The 18,153-nt window shown below is 42.4% G+C and overlaps 1 protein-coding gene across 4 annotated transcripts in view; it reads right to left on the reverse strand.

Annotated features, from left to right (window-relative positions):
• Window positions 1–612: 612 nt before the first annotated feature.
• crebbpa (CREB binding lysine acetyltransferase a) overlaps window positions 613–18,153 on the reverse strand; it is a 48,120-nt gene continuing 30,579 nt past the window's right edge. For 2 of the 4 annotated variants that reach the window (XM_085459927.1, XM_085459929.1), the window contains exons 8-31: window positions 17,863–18,000; window positions 17,599–17,716; window positions 17,244–17,415; window positions 16,075–16,137; window positions 15,667–15,788; window positions 15,292–15,504; window positions 14,674–14,982; window positions 14,135–14,314; window positions 13,559–13,730; window positions 12,997–13,115; window positions 12,607–12,846; window positions 12,189–12,277; window positions 11,253–11,333; window positions 10,637–10,693; window positions 9,612–9,689; window positions 9,439–9,506; window positions 8,934–9,084; window positions 8,152–8,298; window positions 7,927–8,040; window positions 7,627–7,792; window positions 5,785–5,952; window positions 5,256–5,417; window positions 4,802–5,083; window positions 613–4,597 (exon numbers count right to left, since the gene is read on the reverse strand). In XM_085459927.1, the coding sequence (XP_085316053.1) occupies window positions 2,327–4,597; window positions 4,802–5,083; window positions 5,256–5,417; window positions 5,785–5,952; window positions 7,627–7,792; window positions 7,927–8,040; window positions 8,152–8,298; window positions 8,934–9,084; window positions 9,439–9,506; window positions 9,612–9,689; window positions 10,637–10,693; window positions 11,253–11,333; window positions 12,189–12,277; window positions 12,607–12,846; window positions 12,997–13,115; window positions 13,559–13,730; window positions 14,135–14,314; window positions 14,674–14,982; window positions 15,292–15,504; window positions 15,667–15,788; window positions 16,075–16,137; window positions 17,244–17,415; window positions 17,599–17,716; window positions 17,863–18,000 (5,680 nt within the window). In that variant the 3' untranslated portion in view covers window positions 613–2,326. The remainder of the gene's footprint in view (window positions 4,598–4,801; window positions 5,084–5,255; window positions 5,418–5,784; window positions 5,953–7,626; window positions 7,793–7,926; window positions 8,041–8,151; window positions 8,299–8,933; window positions 9,085–9,438; window positions 9,507–9,611; window positions 9,690–10,636; window positions 10,694–11,252; window positions 11,334–12,188; window positions 12,278–12,606; window positions 12,847–12,996; window positions 13,116–13,558; window positions 13,731–14,134; window positions 14,315–14,673; window positions 14,983–15,291; window positions 15,505–15,666; window positions 15,789–16,074; window positions 16,138–17,243; window positions 17,416–17,598; window positions 17,717–17,862; window positions 18,001–18,153) is intronic. The other 2 variants (XM_085459928.1, XM_085459930.1) reach the window with 2 other exon arrangements.

The raw sequence follows: 18,153 nt of genomic DNA on the forward strand, positions 1-18,153 counted from the left end.
ATAATTTGAGACTATTTTCTTCTAAATGACAATTACTTTAGTGCACTAAAATGTACTTAACAGGTTTCACAGACCATTGTGAATGTGCTGCACAATGCCGTCATGTACCAAATGTCTCTGAGGAAGGTTTCCAGCAACTTGTTCAATCTAAAACACTAAAAAAATTAGCAAATGTGTACCTGACATAGTGGTTAAAATGAGTATTTTCTGTAATCGCACAGGTTCTCACTAGACTTTTTGTAGAGCCTAGCAGGTTACTTATTAATGCTTTGCACTTCGACTGAAAGAAGGGGGTCTTACATTCCTGCTAATAATAAAACCAAGTGCCAATTTTTGCTGACAATAGTCTGGCTTTGGTGGAAATGCATGAATCCGGTTCTAGCTCAGGCACCAGATTCACATGGGTGGAAAAGAGGCATCGGTCACTATTTGTAAAGTGCTGCATCGATACATATCATTTTACTAAACACAACAATTCAACTCCATCTTTTTAAAAGTTCAGGATGAGGACTAAAGTTAAAATAAATGTTATTTTAGGTGACATGAAAACCGAACAGTCGTTGCTGGTAATGTAACACCGGAAACAAATGAATACACACCAACAGGAGGAAGTGATGCCTCATTATTTAGTCAACAGAGTACTGGAGTTCTTCTGTTGCACACAGTTTATTTAACAATATGGTATATAAGTAAGAAATGAGTCTTTTACCAGTTTATACAGTGATTTCATTTGCTCTTCCTTATATCTATAGTATTTTGCTTAACTTGATTTACAATAGGAGAAAAAGTAAATCCCCCTAATTCAAGTTTTTTTTTGTGAGAGGAATGAGGGTTGATGACATTTAGTTCTCCTCCAGGTGAATCTCAAATGTGCCCTTCATCCCCTGATAGCACACAACTTAGTGTAAAATTTGGAGAACTGGGCAGCATCAGAGACATTGCCTACAAACAACCACTGCTCATTCCACCTCAGCTTAGGGGGCTGGTCTCTTTCTCACAATCTCTTTACACTTTACAACATTTGTATGACAAAAAGTATGACAAATTCTTTTTAATGTCAAAGCAACAACTTTCTACACCTGCAAGACGTTTCCAAATTCCAGGCCACTGAGTTGTAGGCTGCAGTCCTTATTGGTGAACCAATCAGCTGTATATCTCTTAAGCCGCGTGTCCACCCAAAAGTACCCGGAAGTCATAGTCACAGAAATTTTTGTTTCCAAGGAAATAAAAAATGTTTAAAAGGCCCGTGAAAATTAAGCAAAAGAAAAAAAATTTAAAGAAAAATCCGCTGACATAATAAAAAGAGACGGCTGCTTTTACACCCTGGAGTTGGTGGTAAAGACGGGTACTCCAATCAGAAATGTTCAGCGCTTCAAAACCACCCAAAGCAGGGACCTTTTTGGTGGGGGGTTAAATAATTACCCCAAACGTAACTGAAAGTATGGTCCCTAGTCCCTGGTAAAAGTTCCTGTGGTGGAAACGCGGCTTTAGTGACGGTGAGGGTTTGTGTCAGTGTCTTCATGTGCTCCTGCATACATGCCTGTTTACACAAACTGCTGCAGGCCATTTCCTACTTTAATACAAATGAGTGCTCTTCATACACACAAAAAGAATGGGAGCGGTCATTGTCCCTGAACGCATCTTCTTGCAGTAATAGTACAACACTAGATTACAATTGCCAGGAATGACAGCTTGTGAAGATAACAAAAACCTGGCCCAATTCAGAGACAAAATATTTTACAGTTTCCAAAAAAAGAAAAAAAAAAGAAAAAAAAGAAAAAAAATTCTCAAAAAGGTACAAAATAAAGATATGAATAATATAATGCAACTTTACATTTTTGTGTAAAAAAAAAAAAAAAAAAAAAAAGAAGAAGAAAAAAGAAAGAAAGGCATGAACCCATAAACAAACAACCCCCCCAAAAAACAAGAAATCAAACAAACAAAAATTTTTTTAAAAAATGAGTACTGAACACATTTGGTCTCAACCAAAAAAATATATTCTTTGTGACTTTAATTTCATTTTAAGAAGCAACTTGCAAATCCCTCAACATCCCAAGGAAGAAATACCTACCATTTAGGGTTAGGAAACAATTACATTCCCTAAAGGTTTTGAATTTTTTATTTTTTATTTTAAATGAACCAAATTTTCTTGTTTTGTTGCAACGTTTGAAACTTTTTACATGTCAGTACAAAAACCGTTGTCAGCCTTACAAAGAACAAACAAAGCCCTCTAACGGAATAAAGAGTTTGAGGGAAAACGAGGAAGAGGAGTGGGAGGACAGGTCCGTGGGAGTGACAATATGTTCTTTAGTTCCCAGCAGAAATGCTACAATCCCTCCACAAACTTCTCCAGAGTGTCCCCTGTAGCATCTCCTACCATCCCCAAGTCATTGCTCAGCCCTCCTCTGTTGGGCGTATTAAGCTGCGGTAGCATGGCGCTTTGTTCTGGTGTCCCCAAGTGTCCTTGCTCCATCGACTGCAGTGGGCCCCCAAGCCCTGTGTGGGGTGAACCCGAGTGGGGTGGGTGCTGAGGTGAGGGTTGGGGCTGGTTCTGGACCTGCGGCGAAGGACTGGAATGTGGGGGCTGCTGTGAGGGTGGACAAGGGGACTGGACTGGTGCTGGGGAGCGGACCTGGTTGCTGAGGGCATTGGCTAAAGCAGGTTGGCTGGGGAGGTGGGCTCCGCTTTGAGTCTGCCCAGCCAGGAGGTGGGTTTGAGGGCTCATGGGGCTTGGTTGGCCAGGGGAGCCCATCTGCTGCTTTAGGACAGCCTGCTGCTGGGGAAGTTGCTGCTGCTGCTGAAGCAGTCGTTGATGCAGTAAATTTTGGGTCGAGTCCATCCCCATGCCAGACTGGGCCATCTGAGCCATTGGTGGGAGCTGACCCATGGGGCCCCCAGGTGCCCCTGCCTGCATTTGCATTTGCTGCTGTTGTTGCTGTTGCATTCGGAGCTGGGAGTAGGTGGGTGTTGTACCCTGCGACTGAGCAGCAAACTGACCCGGGTGGCTCTGTGGTAACACTCCCTGCTGTTGCTGCTGCTGCTGTTGCTGCTGCTGCTGCAATAAGAGTTGCCTGCGGAAAATCTCCTGGATCTGGGGGTTTGCATTGTGCGCGGTGTTCAGCTGCCCTTGAGTCCCTAATGCAGCCATGCCCTGCACTTGAGGCTGCTGTGGTTGCTGTGGTGGCATCCCCGTCCTTTGCACTGCCCCTCCAGACATAGCCATATTCTGCATTGCTGGCATGCCAGGCTGCTGTTGTTGGCCTGCTTGTTGCTGCTGTTGCGGTTGTTGCTGCTGCGGCTGGTTGGCATGGTACTTGGCTGTTCGCTGTTTAATGAACGCAGCCATTAGCTGAGGGTTTGATTTGAGGATGTTTAGAACTTGCTGCTGCTGCTGGGGTGAGCTGGGAGACTTTAGGGTGCGGAGGAGGTCCTGCAGAGCATTTGGAGGTATAGCTCCAGCTCTCTGGGGAGTCTGTGGCCGGGCACCGGGCTGCTGTGGTATCAGCATCCTCTGGCTTTGCTGGGGTTGCTGCCCTGGTGGCATCATGGCTCGCTGCATGGTCATGGGCTGCTGTGGGGACTGGCCTGGAACAAGACCTGGTTGTTGAGTTTGACCTGGCTGGATGGGGCCTGAAGCTCCACCCCACTGTCCAGTGGCCATACCAGGTTGCATGACTGGTGGTCCCCGGGGCCCAGGCACCATCTGCATTGCTGGCTGCATTGGTGCCGTCATGCGCTGTTGTGGCTGCTGGGGATTCATGGGCAAACCATTCACATTGACACGGTAGTTCCGCTGGTTCTGCTGGGCCTGCGCCATCATTTCGATGCGCTGTGCCATCTTGACTGCAGCGATGGGAGGTGGCTGCTGAGATAGCTGCTGTGATGGTTGGGGGGGCTGAGGGAGAGGGGACTGCTGCTGGTGTAGAGGGGAGGCCTGGGGCCCAGGTTTGCCCTGAGACACCGGTGCCTGAGCTTGGGCAGTGCGAGGTGCATTGGAGAAAGACGGCGACATGACGCCTGCTGAGTTGGGGGTCTGCGGCTGGTTGGAAAGAGGCTGCTGGGGTGTTTGGGGAGTGCTGGGCTGAGTGTGGGAAGTGGGAGTGCTAGGGGCAGCTGATGGCGGTGGGGATGGTAGCGGCATGGTTCTGCATTGCATGGTGGCCATTCTTCTCCTCATCAACTGGGCCTGCTGGAGCCTGTGCTGCAGCTGCTGCTGGCGAAGCTTGTGCTTGATGTTCAGGCAGAACGGGACAGGACACTTGTTCTCCTGGCAGTGCTTTGCGTGATAACAGCATAAAGCAATAAGCTGCTTACATACAGGACAGCCACCGTTGGTTTTGCGTTTGCAACCCTTGGTGTGCTGTACCACTCGCTTCATCTTCTGGCAGGACGGCAGAGAGCAGTTGGCATTGCGACACTGACAAGCATGGACCAGCGACTGAATGCACCGTTGAATACTTAAACGCCGGCTCTCCTGTGGGCTCTTGGAGGCCTCCCCACTCTGGCTGTTGTTATCATCATCCAGGCCAAGACCCCACTTGACCATCTGGTGCTCATGGCCCTTTGTGTTGTAGCAATTAATGCAAAGATCAAAGTCCTAAGAGGGAAAAAAGAAGAAAAGGGGACATAGTAATTAAAGTCCAACCAAAGATGGTAAACTAAAAAGTTTACTCAGTTCATGTACATCATTCCACGTATCTGACAGATTTCCACTTCCAATCATCCTTTTTTTCCTCTCTCCCTAGTTCCAAACTGACACAAAATAATCAAGTGTAAAAACAACAGTGCAGTGGAAACTAACCTCGCACACAGTGCAATGGTAGCGTGTCTCCACGTGGTGCTTGCACTCGTTACAAGTATAGACAAAACGATCCTGTCCCTGGTTGTGCAGTTCAACGAGCATGCACATGGTGCTCCACTTGCACCTCCTGAGGGAGCTGAACTCCCAGTGCTTGTCCCTTGCCAGAGTCAGGAAGGCATCACGGCCATCCATCAGGTCACAGGAGAGCAATGGGTCGGGGTCCACGATGGGCGGCAAAGTGTTGACCATGGGCCCAGAATGAAGGTGAATCACGAAGAACACCTTAAGCAAAGGAGAGGGGGGAAAAAATCAAAATAAAGTATGACTTACTTTCGTTATTCGGACTGTTTCCCACTAGTTAACCTTTTGATCACATCCATAAAATTATTGTTCATCACCTCCCAATTTTCACTACCACAAAAAAAAAAAAAAAAAAACAAGAAACAAGTCTGACCTCTTTATGCTTCTCCATGGTGGCGTACAACTTCTGAGACAAATCATTAGCTACATTTGGCATCCCAGGCTTCTTCTTATTGGCTCGGCTCACGCTGCTCTTGTTTTTATTGGTCTTCTTGTTGTTCTTCTTCTTAGCGTTTTTACTGTCACTTGGTGTTCCCTAAAAAATATATTAAAGAAAACATGTTATGTATGAATTATTCCATCATTATATATTCTCACTGTTTCCAGTGCTAAAACTTAGCACAGAGTGCACAAATTTTCACAGTTCATTAGTTACTCTCTGCCTTGGTTTGATGTCACCTTAATCTCATTAAATTCCACTGAAATTATTTTGATTCAAATATTTTTAATGTTTAATGTTTTATATGTTTAAGGTAGTAGTACATAAAAATACATTTTTTAATTCTTTAAACTCCTTATATCGAATCATTCACCTGCAATGGAAAGACAAAGATAGTAACACAATACAAGATAGTGGAGTTTCTGGTGCTCTACTACATCAAACCTTCATATAATAATCATACCTCTGGAGTTTCAGAGGCAGCTGTGTTCTCCTCCTTCTTCCGCTCTTCTTCCTCCTGCTCCAGCTCCTTGATGCTCTCTTCAAGCACATTAGGCCAGAAGTCACCTTCAAAGTAAGGCAGCTCATTGGCGCTGGTCAGTCGGTCTTCAGTTGCCTGTTTGAAGATATCCTGAGAGACGGATGGAAAACACTGGGTTAATCCCAACAACAGCTAGTGAGACATCTGATTAATATAACAAAGACCTCAGTAGTCAATAACATTATCATCTGCCCTTTACAATTTGGTCACTTTAGCTTTTATGTGGTAATAATTAGAGATGGACCGATCCGATATTACGTATCGGTCCGATACTGACGTAAATTACTGGATCGGATATCGGAGAGAAATAAAAAATGTAACCCGATCCATTAAATATCAAAAAAGCACCTCACAAAACTTGCAACATGGCGTAACTCGGCTCATAACCGTAGCACGTCGCAGCAGTATGCATCACGTGATAGAGCGGCTGTGTGTATTTGTAGCCTTGCTACCAAGCCAGCATTTCATCTCAGAGGAAGTTATCCCCGGGAGAAGTAAAGCAAGTGTGTAAGTTCATCTCTGAATGTTTGTAAAGCATTCCCGCGTTAAGCTTAACAACCGATATATGGAACGACTGCCTCTCTCCCTCTCCTGCTGCTACTTCAATCGTGAAACTGATCAATGATCAGCTGATCGGCTATTTTGTCGCGAGTCCGTCTCTCTTCTTTGTTTTTGGCCCACTTTGCACCAGAAAGAAGAAACCAGTGGCTGAACAACAGCAGCACGTTTAACCTTGATAAGCTGTTGTTAGAATGTATTTAATATTACTTTCTACACCAGGATCTTTTTCTACGCAGCTGACAGCTGGTAACTGTGCAGGGGCAGATCTAGCAAAGTTTAGCCAGGGGGGCCGATTGTGCCCCCTTTTCCCTGTTAATGCCCTAAGACATACTTTTCTTTCTTATTCTCATTTAAAATGTCTAGCTTTTAATAAATAATTATCTGAATCTTACACCCAAAGTTTTAATCTGATGTAAAATGTATAGAAGTCCATTACTGTATATAGTAACTATTAAGTCTAATATACCCTAGTAAGCTATAGTACTTTTTCCTTTGGGAAGATACCATCTGTGCAGTCTGCAATTCTGTAGAAGAAAGATGTTGAATCTAGTTAATTATTCTTGAAAAATAATTTCTGGGCATTTTTTTCACACTGCATCAAATTGAAGTTGATTACGTCAATTAAGCATCATGAGGTGGGGAGTGGTTCCTTATTATTATTATTATTATTTTTGCTGGGAGTTTTAGAACTCTATTACTTAGGTTGCTTACTCTTTAAAATACCAGAATAGGGAGGATGGAGTAGGTTTAAGTTTATTAGATTGATCAGTGTTGCTGAACTATGAAATATTTTGGGTGCAGTGTATTTTTTGCATACAGGTATAACAGAATAGCTTTAGTGTTTTCGTTTTTTTTTTTGTTTATTTTAAACTTGAGTATGAACTTATACAAAAAGCAGCTATATCTATATCTATATCTATATCTCTATATATCTATATATATATATATATATATCTATATATATATCTATATATCTATATATATATATCTATATATATATATATCTATATATATATATATCTATATATATCTATATATATATATATATATATATATATATATATATATATATATATATATATATATCTATATATATATATATATATATATATATATATATATATATATATAGATATATATAGATATATATATCTATCTGACATCTCTAGTAATAATATGCAGTCCTTCATTCTGCCTTGTTACCTTGTAGTCATGCAGGATCCTCTCAGCAAAAGCCTTGTCCAACATCTTCCTGTACCACTCCTGCAGTCTTTTAGGCTTGGGGATCTTCTGGTCAGGAGGATGGCAGTGAAAGATATAGTCGTCACCTTCACTGGGAGGACATGCCCAGATGTGGGCCTGGGCATATCTGTGAACACACGTGAACAGTAAGTCAGGCCAAAGAGACAGTGATGACGTTACCCTGAGACCTGGATCTACTGAGGCTTTTGCCAGTTGTGCAAGTCGTCAGGAAGAACAGACAAAGAATAGAGTGAGCCTTACCCAAGTTTCTTGACATATTCTAGATAGCCAATAAGGATCTCATGGTAAACGGCTGTTCGTAGAATCCGAGGTCTGAAGAAGTGAATACTGTCAAGGTATGATATGTAGACCCGTCTGCAAAGGTTAAAAAGAAAGAAGACAAGTTAAATCTTACGTGAACCACAGAAAACCGCAAAGAAAAGTTAATATTATTTATTGCTGTGTGACATAATTGAATGCACAGACCTAGTGTTGGGGAATGGGCACTCAGAGCCATACTCCTGTACATGCATGCCGAAGAAGCACACGTCTACACCATCAATTTCCTCAAATGCGAAAAGTGCTTTGGTTCTATAAGGAAAGGCCTCTGGCATTTCACCTGTATCTACAAACCTGTTGAAACCAACAAAAGGAAATATTAAAATGTATAGCCATGAAAATATGACTTGAATCGTCCCACTGTGTTCTTCACATCTGCTAAAATCAGTGACAGACGTGGAAAGCCAGTAGCTTTCAGCAGATGTGAAGAACACAATGGGACGATTCAAGTCAAGTTGCCTTTAGTCAATAAAAAGCTAAAAGCCTTAAATCATTTAACTTTAAGATAACAGGCTCTTGGAGTAGGGACTCCTCCCTGCAAAGATAGGACACGCATTGTTGACTTTGATCCCATGGTGAATCTAACAACACCGTAAGGCCTCCTAGGAGGGTGTGCACGACATCTCATCAAACAGGCATGTTTCACAATTACGCTGAGTGGGTGTAAAATCTTTATAGAGGACATTGCATTCTTTATGGCAATTAAAATAAGCTAGGGAAAAACACAAGCCTTGCCAGCTTATCTACAAATTAAGGAGGTTTGGCTACCCTCACCCAAACTGTTGACTCTTTGGTTGTTCATTTATTTGACTAAGGAAACCCTAGTAGACAAGTACAAAATATGTTACTTTCAATGGAAAAAATTGTTTTTAAAATTCTAATATCCAAACATCCTATCCCACTTTCTCCTCTGTTAATGATGGTCTTACCTAGCTTTCATGCCTGGTTTAATCTCCACCGTTTTATCAGAGCTTGCCACCACTCGTACAAACACTTCCCCAGCCTCTGGGTGGTTTTGTCGCTTCAAGTATTTATTCACACGGTCCTCTATGTACGTTCCCAGTCGTGTTGCTTGCAGCCCTACAACAGACAAGCACAAGGCAGAAGTTTGAAAAGGGTCAAATCTGTTTCCTGAAGCAGGAGCTTCATTTTTCCAGGAAAAAGTACACAACCTGCAGCATGGAGAGAACAACAACATTAGGACACTATCGATGGTCTATGTTAGACTATAAAACTTCAGATCACCAATATGTCACTAACATATTCCATCAAAGTCAGATATGGTCCTCCAGGCGTAAACTGATAATTAAACTACAAGGCTAACACCACACTGAGATGTATGCAGACCATGGGCACATTCTGAAAAATCCACAAATAAATAGCCGTGAAAGATGAACCAAAGACTTCACATCTGAAACAGGAAGGAGTACTAACTTCTTGCTGAGAACTTGTTTTCCTTTCGTGTTTTTCCACTTTTCTTCAAACAGTTGTCACAGATAAATCTGAGGAAAAAACAACATATCATACAGAGGGAGGTTAAACACACTGTTAGCGGAAATACAAATTTGCAAAAATGTACAAAAAGCAATGGCGGTCAAAATTCTCACCCAGATGGCCAAATGACCTCGTAGTGTAAGACGCATATTTGGTGCATCTTCCGTCCACAATCTTTACATTCAACAAACCTTAAAAAAAGAAAACATACAAAAAAATCGTTAATATTCATCATCATCAGTGGGGCTGTAGCTTATTCCAGCTGTCACGGGGCACAAGGTGGGCTTAACGCTGGACACATCACTAGTCTGTTGCAGGGAATCACAAAGAGATGGAAAACCGTTTGTGGATTCTCATCGACAGCTAATTCTGAATCACCACTTTCACATCCCCAACGAACCCAACACATATCTTTGGACTTTGGGAGGAAGCCAGAGTACAGAGAGAGAACCCTCTGTGTGGAGTTAGCATGGGATGCTTTCACTTTTCAAATTTAAAACCAAAGAAAATGCAAATACAAAAAAAGAAACGCACACAAAATTTAACAGAACTAAAATATCACTCAGTTCTCACACATCGTTACAAAATACACACTATTCCAGTCGTGTTTCCCCGTGGTTATCATTTGTATGAATGTTGATATCTTTACTGCTCGGGCAGCAAGCAACAGAGATCGTCATTCACGTCAATGTTCCTCCAGTCGTTACGCTCGTGCAAGCCAGCCAATACAAGAGCGCCTTTGTGGGAGGTTTAGCATAACATTTGTGCAACATATCTAAAAATCACAGTGACCAATCTAAAAGACAGCTACTTTATGACCTGTGCTCTCTAATCCAAGCCCTCACTAGAAAGAGAGAACTTCGACATCAAGTTACACTCAGCAGGTGGTGCTGCTGAGCTGCCCTTGGGCTTCACTGAAACCAAAGAGATTGATCAGAGAGAAAATATGCAGACTGTGCAGAAAAAAAACACACCAAAACAAAGCCAGATGTGGGTGGCAGGGGAAAAAACTGTTTAAAGATGTGATCAGCAACACATGAACAGAAAAAGGCATCAGAGATTAACTCTGGGAAAAGAAGCAAAGACCGACCATTCTGAGTTCCTTTCACTGAAGGGTGTGTGGTTTGTGTTGACTTACGGTTCAGGGTCGAGGACATCGTTCTTCTTCCGCTCAAACTGGTCTTTCGATATCCTCCTAAAGTGTGGGCAAAACGACCAGAAAAAGTTAACCAAGTAATACCGTGACTATAAAATAGTAGATAAATAACACAGATATTGAATAGTAAAATCTTTTTTCAAGCAATGTGTTCACGTTAAGATGGTTTTAAAGTTAGAGATGTCAATATTTCAGTGGATGTTCGCATCTTAACTATGAAGCAATTCTGCTGAAACAAATTGTTAACTTCACTTTTTTTAAATTTTGAGAACAAAAATATTATGATCTTGGATTGCAGTTGTTTTCTGTGGTTTGACCAAGGTGTGTGCAACAAACTGGATGTATCCAAACAGGAAATATTGGAGTCTGGAAACATTATGTGGGATTACACTGTGCCGATTCCCAAGTTGGAAACACTGAACATCAGACAAAATCTCCCTCTTATGCATGTCTGGTACAGATTTCAACCATGAAGCAAAATCTTGATGTTGATTTAGTTTCTGTATTTTAAGAGACATTTTAAGGGATTGTTTTTCTATTAGAATGAATTTAGTGTTGTAGGATTTTAAAGATCTGCAGAAGCCAGTGTTTTACTTACGTCTGTGGTTGTGCAGGATCATCTCCTAACGTCACATTATCCCCCTGGATCTCATTGAAACATTTTTCACAGAAATGATACCTGCAAGAAAAAAAACCAAACAAACACAAATTCAGCACGTTAAAAATGATAAAGATACCAGGATACAAGATTATCGTTGTATTCAAATGTGAGTCATATTGCAAAAGTTGATGTTACGCTATAGGATTGAGTGTGCCCAGGCAAATTGTACAAAATAACACTAGATTTTTATATAGAGCGGGGATTCCCTGAACTCCTATTGAGAGTGTAAATGGACTGCGCTGCAGGAGTCTCATGCCGTGCTGCTGCGCTGCTCAAAAACGCTGCAGTTCCACGGTTTATACAGGAGGGGGTGCAAGGTACACTGTGTAAAGCAATGTGCTGAATTCTACTGAGAAGAGAAGTCAATGATGGGGAAGGCAGCTTGTGGCCTAAACTAAAGCGTTATATTTTCAGTCATCACGCAACACAGGGGGCAGCGACAATGAATTCACATAGTCCCCTTGACAGATGCCGAGAGAAAAAAAACAATTAACACATGGCTTGTTTTTCTTTTTGTCTGATGGTCATTTGGGTGTTTCTTCTAATGTATGACGCTGGAACCTAACAGTTAATAAATGCGAGCAAAACCATTTTGAAGTCTCATACTGTGCCAGGACTTGAAGGCAGAGCCATTAAAACCGTAACTGGTATGACAGCGATCCCACTACAGCTACAGATGAGCAGAACCCGGGCTCAAAGGGGATGCGCAACAGTTCAAATAGCTGCAATTTTGGTCCATCAAAACTGTGCATGCAAATGTGCAATGCAAATGAGATTCCTCGGTGAGATTAAGCATGTGCTCACCCAACATTTGTTTTTTGACCTAGTTGAACAAAACACACACTTTAAGTACATTTATTCATAAAAAGGTACCTGTTCTGGTAACTGTAGTATGTGCCTCCAGTAGGTATGGTGCAGAGCTGCTTGCCATAACAACAGAGGGTTTGAGGGGAGAACTCGTACTGTAAACACAAGTGAGACAACAAGAAAGGTCAAGAAGGTCCAAATAAAACTGTTCAAGAAAAAAGTGAGTCTGAAGATTAGAATTTAGAGTTTGGGCTTTGGTTTGGAAAATCTTTGCCAAATTTCAGTGAGAACTCAAAATGTGGGCAGGTAAAACTTGGGCTCATCCTAATGAAACATTAATTTAAACCGAGAGCAGAAGCAGAGTTTAACACTACATTTATAATATAAACAATATCCAAACAGTTATTTATAGAAGACAAAGAATATTATCCTGAAATAAAACTGCAGGCATTCAATAATCTATTGTCCACCCACTCGATCTCACCTTTCTCCCACAGCAGTAGCCCAGGCCCTGCATGACAGGGTCAATCTCGGACTCAAACACCTCAGCCAGCTTAGAGCAGTACTTGTAGACACGGGATGTTTTGCGGTTGTAGAGCCAGGCGTTGTTGAACATCAGCCAGACATCATCCACATATTGCCAGGGCTCCTGGTACTGGCCTGTGTCAAGCTTGCGCTTTATTGTGGACAAGTCTATTGGATTCTTCACAATGTCAAAGTAATCCTAAAGAGAGAAGAAAGAGGAAAGTTTTACACGATTAAGAGTTAAGATGGTGCATCTCAATTATCTGTTCACACCAGAAGTACAAGCAACACTTTGAAACACCTACAAGTGCTGCTGTGTTTAAGCAGCCAGCTGTTGTTTGCTACATACCGGGATACCCAAGAGCATAGGGTCTACTGGTTGTCTAAAGGGCAGGGACTCGGGGTCCTGCCTGTACAGACTCTCCAGAGTTGGCATCAGAGCCTGGCGCAACTCCTCGGGTTTAAAAACTGAAAAATATACAATGGAAAGCCAAGGTAAGGGGAAATTTTGGGTAAAGGTGAAGAGAAAAAAAAGGAAACAAAAATGTTTCTATATTGTACGTTTAGTTACTTGACACTACCCCAAATTATTTGCCTGTAAGGGAAAACTACTTCTTTCCAAATTATAACCAATAGCATAACAATTTTCCCCCACTGTACCAGAGTTCTACAATTTCATTTACATTTCCCAGCACTTCTGCTCTTTGTAGGTTTCTATATTACAAAGTTTATTATTAAAGTTCAAAGTATCGCAAAAGTATCTGGACATAATTCTGTCAGCGCAACTAATGATGGTATTTTGACTTTATCATTGTATACATTAACAGCAATAACTAAAACCCTCCCTGATTACTGAGGAAACCTCAGTCAGAGTTTACGCAGAGTTTTTCATTCCCTGGCCCTAGACTCACTTTTCCGCCGTGACTGAGATGGGGATGAGGTGGTTGTGCTGTTAGCTCCACCCTCTTCCTCTTCTTTGGGTTCCGTCTTAATTTCCAGCTTCTTCTCCTCCACCTCCATGGGCTCCGGCTTTTCCTCTGGCTCTTCCTTCTTGGCCAACATTGAAGCAGACTCATCTTCAGTCTATAAACATATAGGTAAAAGACATTTCATACCACAGTCATGTAAACAATAGAAATAGCCATCTACTCATGACAGTAATACTCTTTAGAATAATGATTTTCTTGTTTATAACCTCATGAGCTCAATTATTTGTGAATCCCTTGACTTTGTTATTCTAAGTTGACCAAATGCTTTATATGGCATTTTTTAATGCTGACAGCCAAGGACAGCTCACTAGCTTCAACCAGCCAATGGTGTAGGCGGCATGTTGTTTTCTTCACAAAAAAAAGTGAATCCAAATCAGGTCGTGATCTAATGAACAACTATCAGATAAGGTGTCTCTTAATTAAGATTAATTAAAATTATAAGCATAAATAAGTTATAGTTTAGGTTTTTACTCATTTTAAATTGCAGTCACAGCTCACCTCCATCTTGGGCTCAGTTTTTCCACCAGCAGCCTCAAATTCCTGTTGATCATGGTGCGTCTCCGTTTTGACCTCTTGGGTAGGCAGGTCTGCTCCAACATGCTGCGAGTGCAGGTCGGCGCTGGCGGCTGAGGCTGGTGTGGGCACCCGATTATCCAGACTGGCTCCTGGCTGAGACAGCTGAAACACAAAAGAGGGAAAAAAGGACAGGGAAGGACAGGGGCAAAGAGGGAGAAAAAATACAGTCATGTGTTTGCAACAACTTTTTTTTGTTTGTTTTGTTTTGCATGCAGGGCTCTGAGGCTATGACACGAATGCACACCTCCCCGTATACATATCATTGCTCCCTTACGATGAGAGGTGTAATATTCCCATTGTGATTGGGGGGGCTTACAAACAGTGGTGAAAATGAAGTTATTAGATAGAAAAGGTGGATGTGGATGGGATGGTTTGGTACATGGCAGGCAGAGGGATGGGAGTTTGCACGGGAGGGAGGAGGGAGTCAAAAGTGGAGGGCATGCGAAGAGACTCAGTCTCACCGGCGTGGTAGGGGGCTGAGGTGGGGGCTGCGTCTGTGCTGCTGCAGGGAGCTCCGTCTGGGGTTGGGACTGGGTGGGGCAGGGCGGGGTGGCACCCTGGGCTGGGGCTGGGGCAGGGAGGGTGGGGGTAGAGCTGCGGCTCGAGGGCTGGGGGAGCGGCAGGTTAGTGGCCCCCCCAGCCGTAGAGGCAGAGGAGGCAGCAGGCGGAGGCGTGGAGTGCAAGGGGGTTTGGGAAGAGGCTAGCTGTGGGCCCAGCGAGGGGCCAAGTGCATTCATGGGGATGTTAGCACTCTGCTGCTGTTGCTGCTGCTGGAGAGAAGGACACACAAAGAGCAGGCAGACACATACACACACACAACAAGCAGAAAAACATACAGTCATAAGGTCAAACAGACAAACACAACATAGCACACAATTTGGGGTTTAGAAAGCACCTTGTGATTGGTAAAAACAATTTAAGAGTAATTAGTGTGTTGTATGAATGGTGAAGTAATTTGAGTTTAGTTCTTCAGCAACTAGTTGCAATTAGGCGAACTCTGAACAACTGTACCAAAATCAGCCAATCCAAAACCATTATGCGGCTCAGGTAACTACAGCGCCACCTCATTCGTGTCTCACCTGAGTGACAGCAGCCTGTGCCTGTGGCTGACCCATGCCTGGCACCACTGTGACATTCATCGCACCCGTTGCAGCAGCTGGAGCAGATCCTGGAGGAAACTGGTTCTGAGGCAAAAACTGACCCTGGTTGGCAGTCTGACCCACCATGTTTCCTCCACTGTGTCCAGTCATCATGCCCTGGGCCTGGGGCATCCTAGAGGGAGACATTCCCATCTACGAGGCAGGAAAGAAGATATTACTAGGTGCAGTAATCTTATTTGTACACCTAAGTTAGCTTATGCATTACTTGAGAGCGTGTAACTGGGTGCCAGCTCATGTTACACGCCTGCCCCATGTGTGGGTGTGATTTTTGTGGCCCGCGGTCTGCCCCCTTACCGCTGGGACTGAGTTTATGTTCATCTGTTGAGGGTGATTCATGGGTGAGGCAGCACGGGGTCCCATTGTTGCTTGAGACATCTGGGCATTGGGTAGAGTCATGTGGTTGAACTGGTTGATTCCTGTACAGAGGAGTAAATCAGACACTTTAGAAATTGGCACAACAAATAGGAATAAAGAAATATGCCCCAAAGCCAAGCTGGTAGAGAGAAATGTTTTCCTGATTAAGTTCAATTGTAACTTCCCCATTCTTCTTCTTGCCTCTCTTGTATGCAGCTCATTATTTCCTGTACCATACATTTTATGCAGTGTTAATAAGCATGTCTGGCTATCCTGTCTATTCTACCAGTTGTTTTATTTCACTTTTTGTGCACTCTGAAACTCCCATATGTATTATTAAAAATGTACCTTGTGAAGCCTGCATGCGACTCATGATCTGATTTGGCATGTTGGGAAGAGGAATAGGTCCATCTGCAAAAACAAAACAAACTTGTACAGTTAAAAGAAAACAACAATAACAATTAAAAATAAATACATTGCAACATCAGAGACAGATGCTGCTGTTGATAGGCTGCTCACTGAGCTCAGCTCATATATCCATTTTCAATTTTAGACTGGGGGGGAAACGACCTTTTGAAAGTGATTAGACCTGTTAAGGCACATATATAATAGGTAGGGCTGTGCGATATGACCAAAATCTCATATCCCGATATAAAACATCTATCGTCCGATAACGATATAAATCACAAAAATTAACATTTTCTGTAAATTCTGTGAATCTCAGGTAGCTGAAGTGTTTCCAGCTGAGCGTCGTGTAGCTGGAGTCGAGTGTTTTACCGATGCATGAAACTACACATTTTTAGACATAAGTTGTAACGGCCGCCGTTTTCTTTGGGAGTATTTATTACATGGCGTGCTGCGGGGAAAAGCCTGTTCTAACGTTTGAGTCTAAGGTTTTGGTTTTTTTTAAGCACCTGACGGCTCTTTTTTGCTTCTCATCCGTAAATACTCTGCATACTCTTTCACGCGATTCAGTTTATTTTGAAAAGTCTCAACAGGATCTTGAGCTTTATTGTGAAAGGTATGTGGAAAATAAACAAGCGGACACGTGATAGTTTTACCGTCATTGTTGCTAACGACAACAACGCATAAAAACAGGTGCTTGTCCATCCGTAGTGTGGTTATATTAAATATAAGAGAAAAAGAGAACTTTAAGAAATGAATATAGCCACTACAGTGACCATCAAAAAGATGAAAAAAATATTGCTGTAAACAGTTTATTTTGCAACACCACGAAACAAACGATAGCGTAAAATGAAACGATAGACGTTTTTATATCGTCATCCGATATATATCGTTATATCGAACAGCCCTAATAATAGGGCAATATGGATAAAGCCTCTGGGCATACAAACATGACTAAAAGTACAATTTATAATTCTGCCATAAGCCTTTCAAATTGAGAGGGCTGTACAGGTGAACCACTGGTATTTTTATATAACCATAACTGGGTAATTAAATCAATTTGAAAACAATGTGATTTTACCCAAAACACGTTCATATAATCTTACACTTACTCTGTGGTCGTGGGCCCAAGGCATTGGGCTGGGCTAGGACTGGTTGCTGGGTTCCCTGGGCAGCCATAGGTGCCTGGTTGATGATCTGTTTCTGAAGCCTTGAACGCCTCTTCTCCTCCAACTCTTTTTGGATTTTGTATATTTTCTCAGCCAAAAAGTGATAGTACTCGTCCTAAAAGGAAGAAGGTTGGAGGGATGAAGAAAGGCAATATGAAACACTGAGGGAAAAGGCATGTTCTGTGAAATTTTGAACTATGGTAAAAGCCTTTGAAAAGCGTTTGATGTTGAATGTGTCAAGTTGAGCAATTCAAGTCAGTCAATTCAACAACCTGATGCGGTTTTTCAGGATACTTACCCGGCTGTTAGCTGACTCATACATATCACCTTCCACCTTTCTGGCGTAGGCCACTAAGTTCTCCATTCGTCTGTCCTTCAAAGCTGCCGGATCAGGGGTAGGGAATATGGCTTGTACTCTGTTGCAGGAAAGCACAAGATAAGCAAATAGAACTTCTGATAACTTCTACTTAATTTCAAACCATTGCCTTAAATATCCAGCCTTTCAAACAAAATCAAAAGGTGCCTAACAGGTAAGATCTCTCCAGCTGAGGTATACACTTACAGTTTGTGTACGAGGTGATTGCGCAAGTCCTGAGTGACGTGCTCATGCCAGGCTTTCCTGGAGCCTGTGGCAGAGACAGGTGCTGCTGTGGGTAGGCTGCTCATTGAGCCCACAGCTGACCCATCTGACAGCAGCTGACTGCAGGTGCAAATGAAGAAAATTTAGAAATCCCACATCCATGGATATCTATTGCTGTGGTTACTCAATTTAAAAATATATAATTTAAAAAGAAACCTTAAAAAAAAAACCCAAACAAACAGGCCAACAAGTATTTTTAATAAATGAATGTAA

This window comes from Copadichromis virginalis, linkage group LG6 (genome assembly GCF_057382275.1).
Source record: "Copadichromis virginalis isolate Kocher_CV1m ecotype Utaka linkage group LG6, C_Virginalis_male_GT1.1, whole genome shotgun sequence".
Taxonomy (NCBI): domain Eukaryota; kingdom Metazoa; phylum Chordata; class Actinopteri; order Cichliformes; family Cichlidae; genus Copadichromis; species Copadichromis virginalis.